The sequence below is a fragment of the Lontra canadensis genome, unplaced genomic scaffold (assembly GCF_010015895.1).
Source record: "Lontra canadensis isolate GAN:19392208 unplaced genomic scaffold, GSC_riverotter_1.0 scaffold79, whole genome shotgun sequence".
In the NCBI taxonomy this organism is placed as follows: domain Eukaryota; kingdom Metazoa; phylum Chordata; class Mammalia; order Carnivora; family Mustelidae; genus Lontra; species Lontra canadensis.
Genome location: NW_022631073.1, coordinates 5,810,370 through 5,827,852, shown reverse-complemented (window position 1 = coordinate 5,827,852; position 17,483 = coordinate 5,810,370). Strand labels below are relative to the sequence as shown.

General features: G+C 44.7%; 1 protein-coding gene across 1 annotated transcript in view; it reads right to left on the bottom strand.

Moving 5' to 3' along the window:
- The window catches only part of ADAM12 (ADAM metallopeptidase domain 12), a 324,442-nt gene that overhangs the window by 232,992 nt on the left and 73,967 nt on the right, over positions 1 to 17,483 (bottom strand). Inside the window, exon 3 of the mRNA XM_032882097.1 lies at positions 1,796 to 1,869. Within this exon, the coding sequence (XP_032737988.1) occupies positions 1,796 to 1,869 (74 nt within the window). The remainder of the gene's footprint in view (positions 1 to 1,795; positions 1,870 to 17,483) is intronic.

The window sequence follows — 17,483 nt, the reverse complement described above, 5'->3', positions numbered from 1 at the left end:
TAATAGAAGTATTTTCTTTTGGCTCTTTGATTTTTTTTCCCCTACAATTTTCAATTTTCTGCACTGGACATGTATTCCTTTTAGAGTAGAAACAAGTAGATTAAGGTTTTTGTTAAGTTGATTTCCATCCTTCTACCTGCTGTCCGACTACCATCTGTGGGTCTGGAATTGGCATCATTCCTGCTGTCTAACACGTCCCCCAACACTCTGACAAAAGGAGCGGACGCCCGAATCCAGCAGCAATCCTAAAGCGCCATCAAGGCCATGCATCTCCACCAGAAACCCTAGTCCTTTTTGATCATTCAGGAAATATCCAGTTTCGTCTGTTGAGATATTTCAAAACCACATGCAAATAGCAGTCCACAAAAATTAAAATGTCCCACAGTCTTCTTACATGAACAACAAAAAAATAACATGAATATATTTACTTGGCTGAGAGAGACATACCAAAGGCAACATAGAAGTTTCTGTTCAGTTCCCTGTTCATTCAAAACGGGCACCCGAAACCTCTACTTTAAGACTATCAAGGCATGAGGAAAGCTAAAAACACATCATTTATTGCTTAAAAAAGCTTTCAATCCGTTTAATGGTGGGGGGTAAACATACAAGATATACGAAGAGGCAGGCTGCCGTCCTATTTTACATACATTCATGTTCAGTGTATTTATTTTTTTAAATGTATATATTGATATGGATCTGTTTTTTTAAAAATTGTTGTTGGCCGCAGTGTTAGAAACTGAATGTGAGAACTGGCCATGATGATCTCATTGATCTGACTTGCTTGGGGCCCTCCAATCAAAGCGCGGATACCACATGTGATCTGACTTGTCCACATGGAGACAGTCAGATTTTTGTGACATCTCTCTTGGGCAGAACTCATTCCAGTGAAACTCTCTTCTCTACAAGATCACATCAGGAAAAAGTCAGCATGTCACTGATGGGTGAGGAATAGGAACCAGTAGTTCCGAATTTAGAAATTTCTAGAGGTTTTATCTATCTATCTAGAAGATAGAAACTCCTGTTACAAATCAAGCAGGACATGGTAACTTCATTTACATCTTTAAATCAGATTACTTATTACAAGCACACAGATCTTTTCTGGTACTAATAAGAAAGAATAGTATTGCATCCTCTCAGTCTAAGGAACCCAGGGGGCTAGCCAGGGTATAAAGGATGACAAGAACAGGGCTTGTGTTCCTTATGCCTTGAAGCAGACAGTTTTCTACTGGGAAGTCATACAAAATATGTAATAATATCCATCTGCTCCAGGAAAAAAAAAATAATACCATTTTTGGAAATTCATATAATTTTGCAAAAAAAGGGTCAAATTTTTAAATAAAAAGATAAAATAAATACTTTGTACCACTGGAGACAAGCTCTGAAAGATAAATAAACCCTTGGTATTTCTCAGGGAAAAAAGAGGTTCTATTCATTTGAAGCTATTTCTCCTTATATAAGCCAGGAATTGCCAGAAGTCAACTAATTATGGAACGCTGTTATTTGAACAGAAGATGCTTGAATTCTACCCTTGACAAATCAGGCTCTAGAAATGAGAAACATCAGAACTATGAGGAAAAACCTGCTGATTTACAAAGCTTTTTTTTAGAGTGATAAAATTCTTCATTTTCCACTTCATTTTTTTCAAGTTAATTCCAGCCTCAGGCCCAAATTGGGATTATGACTCTGTGCATTTCATTCTGTTTCTCTAAATGCCAATGTAGATTACACAGCACTTTGAACCCACAGCTCCTTTCTTTCTCCCATGGCACAGTATACAAGAATTAACATGACTTACTCGTTTCTTTCCAGATGTATGATCAGTTCTTTGCTTCCCAGTTGTATTCGAAAATTCAACACTTCTGGATGATTCTGAAAGATAAATAAGAGAAATCAGCTGAAACACATTTCACATTGACTTGCCAACATTTGAATGTTCTGAAGACATATTCGATGGAGGAAGAGAAAAAGAAGTTTTCTTCTTGGGACCATTCTGATATCCCAAGTAGAGGAGACCAGGTCAACCAGGACCAGAGTCTGGAGGAAGCACCACCCTCCTAGATGGCACAAATGTGGCCTGTACACCTTTCCTTTGGCCACATAGCCCTGATATCATTTTCGACTACCCCCACCTCCCACAATGACCTCCTCCCTCAGTTTCCCTGTCTCTATAAATAGCCCCTTCACTTCCCCAGCTGCTCACGTCAGAAATGTGAAGTCCTGCTTGAAACCTGCTCCCTCTCCAGCTCCTCTCCATCCATGGGAGGTCCTGCAGTGTTGCTGTCAAAACCACAGCTCCTATTACGTCGTACACCCCACCACCTCACTCCAGTTCAAAGCACAGTCACCTCGCATCGGGAATACCGCAACGCCCTCCTAACCTGGGTTCCTCCATATCTACCTTTGCTTTCCTCACATTTGTTCTCCAATGGCAGCAGAAATTCAACATCAAAACTACCTCTTCATCAACGCAACTGCACTTATAAGGAGCCTGCACTGGTATCCAGCGATAAGATGCCAACCCTTTAATGTGGCCGGCGGTGCCCACACGGCTCTGGTCCTCACTCACATGGACCTTGCCAGCAACTCAAACACACCGAGCTCCTCTGTAGTGCTCATTTTTTGCACATGCTTTTCCTTCTGCCTGGAATGCTTCCCCTCAGACTTCCCTAACTCAGTACGAGCTTTGACGTCAATAAGTCAGGGAACCCTTACCTTGCTCCTCAATCTCACTGCATACCCCTCTTCCCAGGCAAGCTTTCTTCCAGTCTCCTGTCCTTTCCCTCCTTGTGGAATGAAGAACTTCTTTCCTACTTGTGGTAACTCAGTATGTTGATTTGTGGGTCCACTTGCTTATTATGTCCACAGAGGTGTCAGACAAGTAATAGAAGCACAATTAATATTTGGTGAATGAAGGAATTAATGACTAGGGTAAATGTCTCTACCAATCTCTTCTCCTTCTCACAAGGCTATGACATACTCCTTCCTCTCTGAGCTCCAGGGAATACAGCTCATGCGTGCCCATCTGTCAGTGGGAAGCAGGCAAGTACACTTTCTGCTCTGCCCTGGAAATCCCAATGAGTTTCTTGCCTTGCCCTGAGAATGTACCTGTGTGACAATGTCCCTCAACTCACCACCTTACCCAAGTTCCCTTCCCACCAACCCAGGGTGGTCATGTGCACCACACTCCTACCTTTGAACCCAATCATTTAGAGTCCTTACCCAAGTCACAATCTACTCGCAACTCCAAGGTATTCTGTGAACCTCCCGTGCCCTTCCCTGCTGTGTGATTCGGGAAGCGTCACTTCCTCCTTATCCAGACCAGCGTGTGTCAGATGAGGGCTCTATGTATCCACGGGGCAGTTCTCACTAGGGGAACTGAACATTTCAGTTTTTTTAAAAAACCAATTGATTTTTTAAAACCAATGCTGCATTTTCATTCTGACCTGTCGGGACAGTCCCCCAGCACTCAGGCAGGAGACTGGCAGTGCCACCTGATGGGCCAGGAGATGTGTGAAAGGCAAAGAAGGGGTTAATTCACAAATGATGCAAACTAAAGGAGGGCCAAAGGCCATCAAAGCCCAGGGCAGGAGTTAAGGCTCCTTGGGGGCTTAAAAGGAGCAAAGTAGAAGAGAGCTGGGTCATCACATGGAGCTGGCATCGCAAAGTCAAGGGCGCCCGGCTCCCCGCGGTCAGCGCCGCATCCGAGAGCCGCCGTGCAGTGGCTCAGCCCTGCTCACAAGTCATCACTGCAGGAAATCAGTGCTGCCCCCCCTCAGCTGGTGTGGGTTTTCCTGCCTTTGCTCTGGAAGTTCTTTCGGATTCATCCTTGTGAAACTAAGATATTCATATGTAGTGTTCTAATATTCCAGCGTTAAGAGTTCAAGAGACTTTTCCTACAACATAGCGTTTCATCTGTACTATGGGTCAACTAATCACATGTTACTATGAGAGAAGGTGGAGTGTAAGCTCCAACATCCAACCTTAGTCCAAATGAAAGGAAATTTAAGCAAAAACCCTAACAACAGAAGTCACATGAGTTTTGGGAAAAGGTTAAAACAGCGTGTCCTTGTGCCGTGAGACTGGGACAGCATCACACATGGAGAAACGCTGCTTCTTTTATTTTCACGGCTGCCCTTTGCACATCTGGATAGTTTCCGATGTTGAATATGGTAGCTGTTAGCCACATATGAATTTACATTTAAATTAATTGAAATAAAATTTAAAAATCAGTTTATCAGTCTCCCTGGACACATTTCAGACTCAAGAGCAAGATGCTGCTAGAAGCAGCCCCGTCGGACAAAGTAGAGCGACAACATTCCTACCTACCTTCCCAGAAAGTTCAGACATTTCCATCTTCATTGAGATGGTCAGAGTCAATAATAAAGACCTAAGATTTGCATCAATCAGTTGCTGCCTGAGTAACAGACTATTTTAAATATCGGTGCCTTCAGGGGACATAATTAGGTGCAAACCCAAGTGGGTTTTTTTAAGTGCACATTTAAGAAAGCTCTTCTCAATTTTAATTGATGAGTGATATTATTTTTTAAGGAGTTACTTAAGCTTGAGAGTTAAACTGGTAAATTTCCATATAAATGAAATGCTTATCTGTATTTTCTGGGTTTAAACAGAACTTGTTTTGTACGGACTCATTCTAGCAAATGATGAGACAAACATCTAGCAATCTTGTAAAAACCACACACCGTAAATGACTTATTTTGGCACTATCTGATGTTTCTAAGAATTTTATAGGTTTCTGAGTGCCGAACTTTTCAAATATTACTATTTCCATCCTATGCAACATTAGACATACATTATGTCTTTAAATTTTAATATAGTGCATAGAAGTGCTTATAAGTCCTGGATTTGCTATCAAGTCTGTCATGAGGACTTTTGCCCACATTTGCTTATATTTTCTGACACTGAGATTTAATTACAAATACACATAGACTATTCTCTCCAGGGTTTGCAACTTGTAGTTATCCATGATTTCTTAGAAAAATTGATTATTAAGTTTCCAATAAAATATTAGAATAAATGTCTCGATATTTTGTCAAGATGTGCCCAATGTACGTACATGTATGCATATTTGAATGTGTTTTATATATGTGTGTGTGTAAATAACTTCCTTTAATTACAAATTGTCTTTGCCTGAAATACTGAAACATGTATCACATTTTAAAGATGAATCCTGGCAATTATATTTGTGAAAAAAGATAAAATATTTGCGGTACCTCTCGCCCGCAGTTCAGCTAGTCAGAACATGACCTTTTGTGCTAATTCCACAGGAAGTCCCTCCAGGACCTGTTATAATATTCCAAAGTCAACATCTTTCAAACGAATACATTTTTCCCTAGGGAGGCAAAAAAAAAAAAAAAAAAAGATCTTATCTGTATATTTTAGTTGGGATTTAATGGTACAGGAGAAATCAATGGGGAAAAAGAACAGAGAGCTATTTTCATTCAAAACCACTAATTACATTAGATTGCTCAGTTTAAATGCATGTATTCATTCCATTTTCTTCTGATTTTTATACATCGAAGATAATAAACTAGTGCTGGTTAAATATAGCATTCCTTTTCTTAAACATGATATGCCGATTACCTAAATGGAACTGTGTCTTTTATTGAGTGCCTAAAGAACTGTATTTGCTTAGTCAATTCAATGCTATGAATAGGCCGGAAATGTTTTGGCGCTACTCTAATTCCACCTTTTTCACTGGGGAAAGTAAACCCCAAAAAGAGTGTCCAAAATGTATCACTACAATTTTAATTTTAATTTTTTCTAATATTTATTTTATTTATGATGGGAGGGAAGGGCCAAGGGAGAAAGAGAGAGAATCTCAAGCCAACTCCTTGCTGAACGCAGAGCCTGATGACACGGGGCTCAATCTCATGACCTTGAGGTTATGACCTGAGCTGAAATCAAAAGCTGGATGGTTAACTGACTGAGCCACCCAGGCTCCCCACTACAATTTTTTTTTTTAAAGATTTTATTTTATTTATTTGACAGAGAGAGATCACAGTAGACAGAGACAGGCAGAGAGAGAGAGAGGGGGAAGCAGGCTCCCCACTGAGCAGAGAGCCCGATGCGGGACTCGATCCCAGGATCCCGAGATCATGACCTGAGCCGAAGGCAGCAGCTTAACCCACTGAGCCACCCAGGCGTCCCTCCCCACTACAATTTAAAAAAATAATTATTTTAGAGTACCTATCACTCAGCTGAAAAATCAAAACATTATCAGAATCTGAGAAGCCCCTTGCATTAGTTTGCTAAGGCTGTCATAACCAAATACCACAGGCTGGGTAGCTTAATGAACAGAGATTTATTTCGCATGGTTCTGGAAGCTAGAAGCCCAAGGTCAAGGTGTCAGCAGGGTTGGTTTCTTTTAAGGCCCCTCCTCTCGTAAACTCCTCAAGGAAACTACGTGGGCAGCCTCCCCCAGGGGCTGTGCTCAGGTAGTTCTGCCAAGAAAGGCTGCAGCCAGAATCCCACCGCCCGTTTCTGGGACCCTCAGTTGCCCTGTGCTCCCTCTGAGGTCAACCACAGCCCATGTGCCCAGCACTCTCTACTTAACTGGAATTCTGAGCAGAAGAGTAAAAGTGATTTATTAATTAGCTGGGATTTCTTTCATGTTGTCTTGCTTTCCTTTAATCTGTGTAATTGGGGATCCCCCAAACTTGATTTTAAATTATTTCACCCATATTGGCTACAAAATCTCTCTAGTCAATACACAAGTAACTTCTCACAGATATAGGGATGCCTCTGACTGCTTCTTCTCTGATGGGTGGAATGATACACAGCACCATATCCTTGGTATTTCCTTGTCTTTAAAAAACAGCCATCTTCAGCAACTTAGAAAAAATCTGAACCAGATCATGAAGTTGAAATAAGGAGGCAGTGAGCCACCAGAAGGAAGGGAATTACAGAAGAGAAAATACGATGTCGGGTCAACCGCCAAGTCCACTCCCACCCTGGCTTATAGGTTACCCTTTCAAAGATCACGCTCGGTTCTGACCCAGATTCACTCATCTCAGCCGTTGATACTGGAAGCTCAGAGAGATCTAATTTTTCAAGCAGAAAAACAGTATTAAGATAACTGCATTGGACAGACTCTGAAATAACTAGATCTCTCTCCAGCACTAAATACATGCTTCAGACTACAGCCGTGGCATTCGTGGGGCACAAGGGAGTCATTTATTGCTATGAATATTTAGAGGCAATCTTGATTACCACTTTAATACGAGTGGCCAGCTCCACAGCCGGCAAGATATGCACACTGTGGAACTGCGAGAAGGCAAAATTGAATTAACTGCAGGATAGCACAGGAAGGGGCAAAGGCATTGCAGTGCCATAATGGGGTGTCCCTGGCTTGGGGCCTTTTACTTATTACATAAATGATGATAATGTTTATTCATGAGTCATTGACAATTTTTTTTCTGACAGAAACTGACCTTAGCAAACACCTTGTTAAAATATACAGAATGGCCCATATTAATCTCAGGTAAAAACTGCTTTTGAAATATAGGTAATGTCATTTCTAAGGTTTCTGAGGGTCAACATATTGGATTATCTTTAGTACGGACTCTCCTTAAGTTATTGTGACATGAAGGGTTTACAGATTTTCAGCCTGCTTCTGCCTTCCCATGACAAAACTCACCCCCTCACCACCACCAGCATGTGTGATGCTCAGAGTTCAAGTTCTTTATCCTGTGGCTGCTGGAGTGACCACTAATGTTTAAATTTGTAGCAAAATTTTTTATTTTCATTTTAGATTACTAGATGTTTTAGCCAAAACATCTTAAAAGCCTTATTTATCGATTGAAACATTGCCAGTCTCCCCCATGTGCATCTGTACATGATGGGCTCGTAGTCCCCCGTGCACCGTCCTCTGTGGCTGACGACAATGGCTAATTCTGAAGCCGACATGGTCATCTGTTCCCTCCTGGAGCTCACTACTAGGTTGTAAGAGGACAGCGACAACATGCCTTAAATAGAAAGCAAGCTGGAAAACCCTACAATGCAGTTTTCTCAAAATTAACACATCTAAAACTCATTTTTTATTTTATGTCCCCTCCATCCATTCCAAAGAGGAAGGTGGAGAAAATCAAATCAGTACTGGCTGTGGTGGAGAGCTGGCCCAGCGACAATGCTCTCTCTTAAAAACCCCTCATCAGGGGCACCTGGGTGGCTCAGTGGGTTAAAGCCTCTGCTTTTGGCTCAGGTCATGATCTCAGGGTCCTGGGATCGAGCCCTGCATCAGACTCTCTGCTCAGCAGTGAGCCTGCTTCCTGCTCTCCCTCTCTCTGCCTGCCTCTCTGCCGGCTTGTGACCTAGGTCTGTCAAATAAATAAATAAAATCTTTAAAACAAAACAAAACCCCTTCATCAGGGGCACCTGGGTGGCTCAGTGGGTTAAACCTCTGCACTCCGCTCAAGTCATGGTCTCGGGGTCCTGGGATCGAGCCCCGCATCGGGCTCTCTGCTTGGCGGGGAGCCTGCTTTCCCCTCTCTCTCTGCCTCCCTCTCTGTCTACTTGTGATCTCTCTCTTTCTGTCAAATAAGTAACTAAAATCTTAAAAAATAATAATAATAAACCTCATCAGTAGCCCATCAGACTTAGAATAAAACCATGGCCTTCAGACCATGAAGGGTCTGGCCTCTGCTTACCAGACTTTCAGCATACCATTGAGCTGGCTAGGCTCCGGCCAGCTTCCAGGCCTCTCCACTTGATGACCCTGTGCATGGAGGTCATCCCTGGGCTCCACTGCCAGGTCTCAGGCTGGACATCACTGCCTCAGAGAAGTAGGGGCCATCTTAGTGGGGCTCTGCTCTTGCACACCCAGCTCCCACCCACCCTAGATTTCCTCATTTGTGATCATTTATTGGTGTGTTTATTTCACTTGTTGACTGTGTACCACCTAGGAAAACAGAAACTTTGCAGGCAGAGGAAATTTTTTGGCCTTGTTCCACATTCTGGCCCCAACACCTAGAATAGGAACACCTAGAACAGGAGCACCTAGAAACATCTGTGGGATGATGGAAACATCCAGAGGCTATCAGAGGTAGCAGAAGGATCACAGTCTGAGGGGTCGCAAAGAAACTCCAAAGCCACACACGTTAAGTCAGAAGGTATGAAAGAGACATCAGGACTCTCCTACCCCATGGGAGCTGTCCCCAAGCAGAAGCCTGCTCCTCTGACGCCAGTGGGCTGCCTGCTTCACCCCTGGAGGCTGATGTCCCTCATGGGCCCAAGTGGCCATACAGAGGATCCCTGTACACTGAACAAGGAACTGGGCTTCGACTATGACTTGCATTCTGTTCCTCTGGGGAAAGGGGTTCTGGAAGCCGAATTCTTTACATTTATACTTGGGACTGACAAGAATGTCTCGTTCCTGGCACCCTCCTGCTCCTCCTGCTCAGTGTCTTTGGACCTTAGTGATAAAGAATCCAAATCAGGGCAGAGGGGCATGGAGCGGGTGGCAGGAGGAGGAGGGCACATGATCAAGTATCAGTCACTGTGCTGTGTGAGGCAGACCATCAGAGCCAGGGGAGGGAGAGGCAGAAATCAGAGCCATGTCAGGACGGGGGCAGGTGCTGAGCAAAGTCCGGGCAGGAGGGATTCGAGGAAGACTTGTTTTGCTGGTAATAACTTATCGGTTATTAACTGTCCCGGGTGTGGGGACCATATTCTGGATGCACAGTGACATGGTGGCCTGGGGGCAGGACTGGGTGGTGACATGGTACCTCTGGGGACAAAACCATGGGGTGAGAGTATGCCAAGATCAGACCACAGCAATTCGCCTCTGAGCAGGGCTGAGCAGACACCGGACCCCACCCAGTTGTGGCACCACGTCCTCAGATCTCCGCTGTCCCCTCTCCTCGTCTGCCTTCAGACATGTCTCTTTGAAGGAGAGAATACATCATCCTTGACCTCTCTGCCTGCTGATGACGCCAGCACAGCAGGACACCTGAGGCAGGAGGCCAGTGGCTACAACGGGACTTTCCCAACAGCCTCGTACCCGAACAACTCACAGAGCCACCCGCAGCCCCGGCACCACGTGTTCATCATCCCCCCCAACGGGGACTGGCCCCTGGTGAGTGTTCAGTGTCTGCACCTCCAGCGATGGGACCTGTGATGGGGACTGCTGTCAGGTGAAGAAGGCCGGGGCTGGGTGTCAGGGCCCAGCTTCACGTCAGCATCCTCCAACCACCTCCAACACCGCAGAAGGTCACTGTGTCCTTCTCCTAAGGGGATCCTACTCTGGAAGTTTGCACATAGGTAACAATTTCTCCTTCTTTGATTGCAAAGGAATAATAATTTTAAGTTAAAAATGCACTGTTTAATTTCATCTTAGAAACGGTGTTTTTCCACCTAGGAAGCTGCACACATCAGGGGGCGGTGGGGAGGGGGGAGCAGGGGCTGGGGATCTGCCCTCGGACTGGCTACAAGCCGCCACTCAGACCAAAGGACCGCCGGCCAGTCACTGAGTTCTGCTGGGCCTCCGTTTCCACACTGGGAGAGCAGGGACGACTGTCCTGTTCCTATCAGTGCGGTCAGCAGGATAACGAGGCCTTGTCCTCATCCCTGGAACCTGCAAACATGTTACCTGACTCTGGAAAAGGGGCTTTACTCATGTGACTAAGGGCAGGACTCTGAAAGAGGAAGATTATCCTGGATTACTCAGATGGACCCAGTGCAATGATGAGGCTCCTTGAAAGCCCAGAACCTCTCATTGCTGGGGTCAGAGAGGTGTCATGTGCCGCAGCCTCGAGAAGCTGGGAATGGCCATCAGCTCAGAGCCAGCAAGAACGCTGGGACCCGGCCCTATGGCCTCCAAAAGCAGGATTCTGTCCACACCTCAGATGAGCCAGAAACAGATCCTGCCCGAGTGCCTCCACCAAAATCAGCTGTCCTGTGAAGAGCTTGCTGTCACCCTGGCGAGATCTGAAGCATGAACACAACCGGACGTCCGATCCTCAGACCCAAGAACTGGTCCAGGCACTGCTCTGAGCCACTTGAGGTGCGGTCATTTGTCATTTGTCACAGCAGCGCCAGGAATCGGATAGACTTGGGAGAGATCCCTATGAGATTCCAAGGGGAAAACGTCTGTTGGGAAACCATCATGGGCAATAAATGGAAAGCTGGTCTGCGCTAGAAATCCAGTCACCAGTGAGACCGCTCCCTCACAGAGCGACTGCGACAAATGCCCTGTCATGTGTTATTTATTGCTATTTATCCAAATCGCAACTCATTTGGGTCTTTTGAATTTAGATCTAAATAAGGCTTTTTGGTGTTTCTTTTTTTAGATTTCATTTATTATTTATTTTTTCTTATTATTATTTATTTTTTATTATTTTTATTTATTTATTTGACAGAGAGAGAGAGAGCACTAGCAGGGGGAGCAGGAGAGGGAAAAACAGGCTCCCCACTGAGCAGGGAGCCCGAGGTGGGACTCAATCCCAGGACTCTAGGATCGTGACCTGAGCAGAAGGCAGATGCTTAATGACTGAGCCATCCAGGCGCCCTAAGTAAGGTTTTTTAAGTTAATAAGTTTACAAAAATAAATATTATACATTTGTCAATTGGGGGCCTAGTTATGAGCCAGTATGACCCAGTTCCATTTGGGAAGATCTCATACCTGTCTGATCATAGGTATAGAAGGGATAGAAGATTCTGCAGCAACCCCAGAGATACCGCACAAGACAGTGAATGCCCTTCGTTTTGAGGTGAAATATTCTAAAGGAAGCACTTTCTGAGATTGGCTTACTGATATCAGGACATACTATTAGAAAGCAGCACAGAGCACTGCTGTTTGGAATGACTTGTCTCGTCTTGAAAGACACAGGCGTAGAATAACATGTACTCTGTTTATTAACTGGAAAGCTGGGTTTTCAATTCCAAGTTCATTTATCTAACTAATTTGATGTCTGGAAACATTCATGTACCATATATTTCTACAACACCATTTCAAAACTGTCAGTCAGAGGAAGTTAATAGCTTAAGTTGCTGGTTTGTTTGCACGCAAGCTGTCTTCCGGGGAGAATATCCCATTCATATGTTGACTGAGGGCCATTTATAAAGCATCACTGTAATCTCTTCCAAATAAACATTAGCAGAATATAATAAGCCCTTTAAAAAATAACCCTGCTATCGATCAGAGACACTGCCGAGTCCCTGCATCCTAACGAAAGCCCAGAGCAAACAAGTTTTTCTATTACAAACAGAATTACAGCTAATTGCTATTTTTTTTTAGTATAAAACACGCTCTAAGTGTTCTATGAAAACCCTCGCTGGAAGCCATGCAGAGATCTAGGAGAATTTGCATTTCATAACTTCAGACAAAAACTGGAGTGGGACTCTCACCAGCTCTCCCTATCGCATGCCTGTCACACAGATTCTTGGGGTGTTTGAACCTCAGAATCAGGAGGACGTGGGAGCAGCAGGAGCAAAGAAGCGTCAGATGGAGCAGAAGCCGCTCCCAGTCAGGAGGAGGACCGCGGAGCCTGGGCTGTGGGCCGGGGTGGTCCAGCCCGGCAGCCACGACGCAGGAAGACCAAGCCAGAGACTCAAGTGGCCTCTGGGTACCGCCATGTGAGCCTCCCTTCCCTGGGCGCTCAGGACTTTATCCTCTGGAGGATATCGTTTTCTTTCCTCAACTTAGCTCTGTTCTGGGACAAAGAGATCCTCAATTGGTACGCTTTTTTTTTTTCCTGAAGGAAAATTCGAGTCCAACTCTCATCCTGTTAAAAATATTAGTGAAACCAACCAGTCGTCAATCTAGTGACACTTATGGCCGACTTTGTCCTCCATGTTGAAGGTTCCCAAATCCAAATCCCCGCCTCCGACCTCTCTCTAAAGCCCAGATGGGTTGCTAATGCCCCACGAGTCATGTCCAACAGAAAAATTACCAGCAACTCTAATGGGCAGGTTAAAAACCACTCTCGTCTCACCTCTCCCCTGCTGAGCGCATTCAGCATCCTGTGACGCCCCCATCCCTGCTGTCGCAATCATCCTCAGAAGACCACGTGCATCCCATCCTCTGACTCCTTCCTTCCTCTTGGTCCCATGTCCATCTAGTGGCCCAACTCCGGGTTTCTCCCCTCTCCCCCAATGCATCTCTGTGACTCTGTGCTTGCTGGTGGCCCCCACCCAGCTCTGCTCTGGCCACCCCCTCCACAGCCCATGGTCCGCACTGTTCTCTGGCTGCTCTAGAACGGCATGGCTCAATTACACTTCTCTCCTCCATCCTGAGTATGACATCCTGGGGAACTTCCTCAGCAGCACTGACTCCCGAGTCTGCCCACTCTCTCTCTGATGAGGGAACAGAAGGCAAGCTGAGGACAAAGCAGAAGATGACACCCCACAACCCCTCCCACCCCCACACATTCCTCCTGCACTCCTGGCTGCCCTAATCTAAGGAAAGGAAAAACAACTAGTTAACCCATAGAGACCACAATCCTGCAAGACCCAAGTCTCCCTCAGTTTACAAATTCAGCAATCTCCAAGAACAAAGCATTTCTGTCAATAACCTAGCTTCCAGAAGGGAACATAAATACAGTTAAATGTCCTTATAACCTGCAGCCCATCCACAGACTCTTGAAGGGACAGAGGGTAACGTTCCTCCAGGAAGTTCTCAACTACCTTCTTGTTAATGCCTTCCTGCAGGGGTCAACAGTCTTAACTTGACAATGGCCAGGCCTCAGGTATGCAGTGAGTCTTCTTTAGCATATGAAAGTTCTTTCTTGAAACCTCCCGTTTTCCTTACCTCCACCCCACCCCATAATATATAACCAGCCGCCCCTCTCAACCCCGGGGCAGCAGCTCTTTCTGCCCACGGGTCCTGTCCTGTCCCCGTGCTTTAATAAACCACAATTTTGCACCAGTGATGTCTCAAGAGTTCTCTCTCGTCCTTGGTCTGGACTCCACCACACTGAACCAGACCTGGATTCCAAAACCCCACCACCTCCACACCTCTTCCCTATGCGGGAGCAGGCTGACAAACATTTTCTGGCAAGGGCCAGATAATAAGGAATCCATATTTTAAATAAAGACTTTGAGCTCCGTGGGCACTAGGGTCCCTGCCTTGAAGCTTCAACTCTACTGTTGTAGTGCAGACACAGCCAGGAACCAAAGGTAAATGAACAAGCGAGGCTATGTGCCAGTAAAACTTTATTTATGGAAACTAAAATCTGAACTTCATATAATTTTATGTATCATAAAATATTATTCTTCTCTGGATTTTTTTTTTCCAGCCAATAAAAAATGTAAAAAAACATTCTCGAACCTGACTGAGCACCAAAACCATCTGGAGGGCTTATTGACACTGACGGCAGGGCCCATCACAGAGCTTCTTTTTCCACAGCTCCGGGACTAAGCCCTGGCATTTGCAATTCTAGCAACTTCCCAGGTGATGCTGACTCTGCCCATGTGGGCACCACGTTTTCAACACCATTGGGCTAGAAAAGGGTGGTTTCACAGGGTGGTTTCACGTGGTCCCCTCAGCCTGCAGCTCTTAATGGTTTGGCCCCAACTGTGTGTACTCATTGTTGTCAGTTTGGGTTCGTTGCTAACATCTCACAGTCGGGAGAATTTGCAGACAAATCTGGCCATGAAGCTTCTTGGAGGGGAAGAATGCGGGAAAATGGCAGCCCTGAGCTTGCGCATCAGGTGGCGACAATTGGCTGAAACTAGAGAGAAGCTACCAGTTCTCCCAGCCCCGCCATGCCCTAGTGTGTCTGTCCATGGGGGCCACTGGGCAGAAGTAATCTACCGTCTTATGCCTGGCCTCATTCGTTCACCACACCTGCCTGGCTCCTGGTGGCATTTGAGTTCACTTGAGCCTCTGGTCTAAAGTTAGACAGGATGAGGACAGAAATAGGATGACTGTGAGAACCCATGGAGAGGCTGGATGAGCACACCTTTTCTTTTCTTGCCTTCCCTTCTACTTGCTGACCTCTGCCCCATCCCTTGGGGTCCCTGAGATGCTCCTGATCTGCCTGACCTGGCAGCTCAGGTAGAACCCTCTGCTCTTCACTTGAGACTACACATCCACATTCTGCCTGGGGTATAGCGGTTTCTGTCCACTGGCTTTATCCTCACAGGGCTATAGGCTCCTTGAAGCCTCACCCAACTCAACCTGTCGTGATGCCTCAAGCGCTGCCTTCTTGAACACACAAAACACAAAACGAATGCTTATTTGATTACCTTGATCAACACGTCAAACAGTATTGCTCACTCACTCCTTCATCGAATATTTACATGCCTTAAGTATAGGCTATCTGCCCTGCTAGCCGATCACGACCTTTGCTACAAAGCTTAAGTTTATTAAATACCTTATTTTGCTGAACAAATGAATATATTGGCTATTTTGTTGTTGATAGTATGTTGACAGAGTGAGGTCTTTAAATTCATCCTTGATACACACTATTCTCAGACCAAAATAGGAAACCTAGTCCTTGCCAGGAATGAGTCTGGAAACATCACACAGGGATGACCACCAGATCCTTAATCTACTTTGGGCCTCCCTTAGCCCATCTTAGAGTAAATCATAAGAGTGTAAATGAGGCAGCATTGAAAGGGCCACTGTGGAAACTGTAGGATTTCTACCAGGACAATACTGGCTGCCTTCAAGTGGATATGGAAAATGAAGTTCACGGTCAGTGCTGTCATTTCCATCACTGGGGCTGGCCATGGCTTTTCCTCCGGGAGGACAGCCAGGAGTGCATAGGGCCCCCTCCCAGTCCTGTGGGAAGAGGAAAGAGTGGCTACACTCCTATCAACTACCTTACAACAACTATCCAAAGCTGGACAAATAGTCAACTTTCCTAGGCATCAAAACTAAGTAATGTTGACCTGACAGAAAGTGAAAGAGAAAAAAAGAGATAACTCAGCTAAACCAACATAACACATAGGTATGAATAATTATGAATGACCCACAGACTTTTAACCAAGGAAAGCCAAAATCCCCTTGTTTTCTAGAGACAGAATGTCATATAGGGATACCCAAAGTCCCGCTAAAAAATCTTACTTATAATAATTTCAAAGAAAGTAGTTCAGAAAAGATTTCAGAGGAGTTACTAGTTAGAAGAAATTTTGTATAAACAAAGTGGTATGTGTCTATATTTTTCTTAAGTATAAAACAAGATCTTACTAAGGTACACTGAAATAAGGAAATGTAAAAATTGCTGCACGGTCGTCAGGTTTAAGGTAAAAGTTTTCCTGCTCATTTTTATAAATAGAAAATCTGTGTTTAGTGGAAGACAAGGGGAAGCGGCCAATTAAGCCCACCAGTAGCTTCCCCGTTGAGCAGAACTCACTTTCTCATTATAGCCTCCTCACCTCCCCAAGTAAACTCGGATCACAAGACCTGAGGTCAAATCCGAGACCCATGACTAACTATCTCTATGACTTAGTCACAGTTAAGCCCCTCTGAGCTCGCTTCCTTGCTTATAAGTCATAATAATGCCAGCTGGGAGGATTAAGTGGCATGGTTTATGTCAACAGCTGGACAGGGCTGGCACCCGGGGAGCACTCAGTGTGACGGACGACAAGGATTACACCACACCGCCATTCGTATTGATCATACTTCTGCTTCCTTTGTCAAAAAACACATTTTTGCTTGCTAATGCAGCAAAACATTCCTGTTCTTATAATCTAGTTTCCATTTTGATATAAACCATAATATCTTATCACAAAAACACACATACAGATGTATTTATTTTCATTCTTCTACTGGAATTATTGAAAAAAAAAATTATTCACAAGAACCTCACCCAAATGGTCAGTCACAGCTATCTACTAAGAAAAGGAAGGTTAGAGAATCTCTTCTCAATAACTCTAGGGGACTCTTCCTCCCCATAAAACTACACACATGCTCCCACCGCCATTCCACTTGCACTTTATTTATTTATTTTCCTACCTACCTACCTATCCAGAAGGGTGCTGTTTGTAAAGAAAACAAAACAAAACCATGGAATGTGGAGGGGACAGAAGGCAAGCCAATCTCTTTTCATCTGACAATAAAAGCTAAAAGGAAACTACAGTGATAAAGCACGGAATAACAGGTGAAAACACAAACATTCTATGTTTAAATCATGCATCTATACACCGTGTCTGCTATAAATGATTCAAAGTCCTGGCAGGTAGGTTCCATGATGGCAGTGGGTGGAGAGAGCAGGCTCATATCCATTCCTGTTTGTGAGAATCCTCAGGAAACATGTGCCAAATCGATTTTGAAAATAAGATACTTGGCAGGTAACTTCCTATTCCTTAATTTTAAATATCCTGTTGAAAAGAACTACATTTTCAAAGTTGGGCAAAGTTATCGGTCTTTCCCCCAAATACACATTTTGCAGGAACTACACACCCCTGCTCCTTCCACTGTTCTCTACCTGATATGGTTATAGACCAATCGCCATTGTGGGACTCTATTCTGGAATGTCAAGTGGGTTAGGTTCTTAAAATGCAACCATGGTTGTTATATT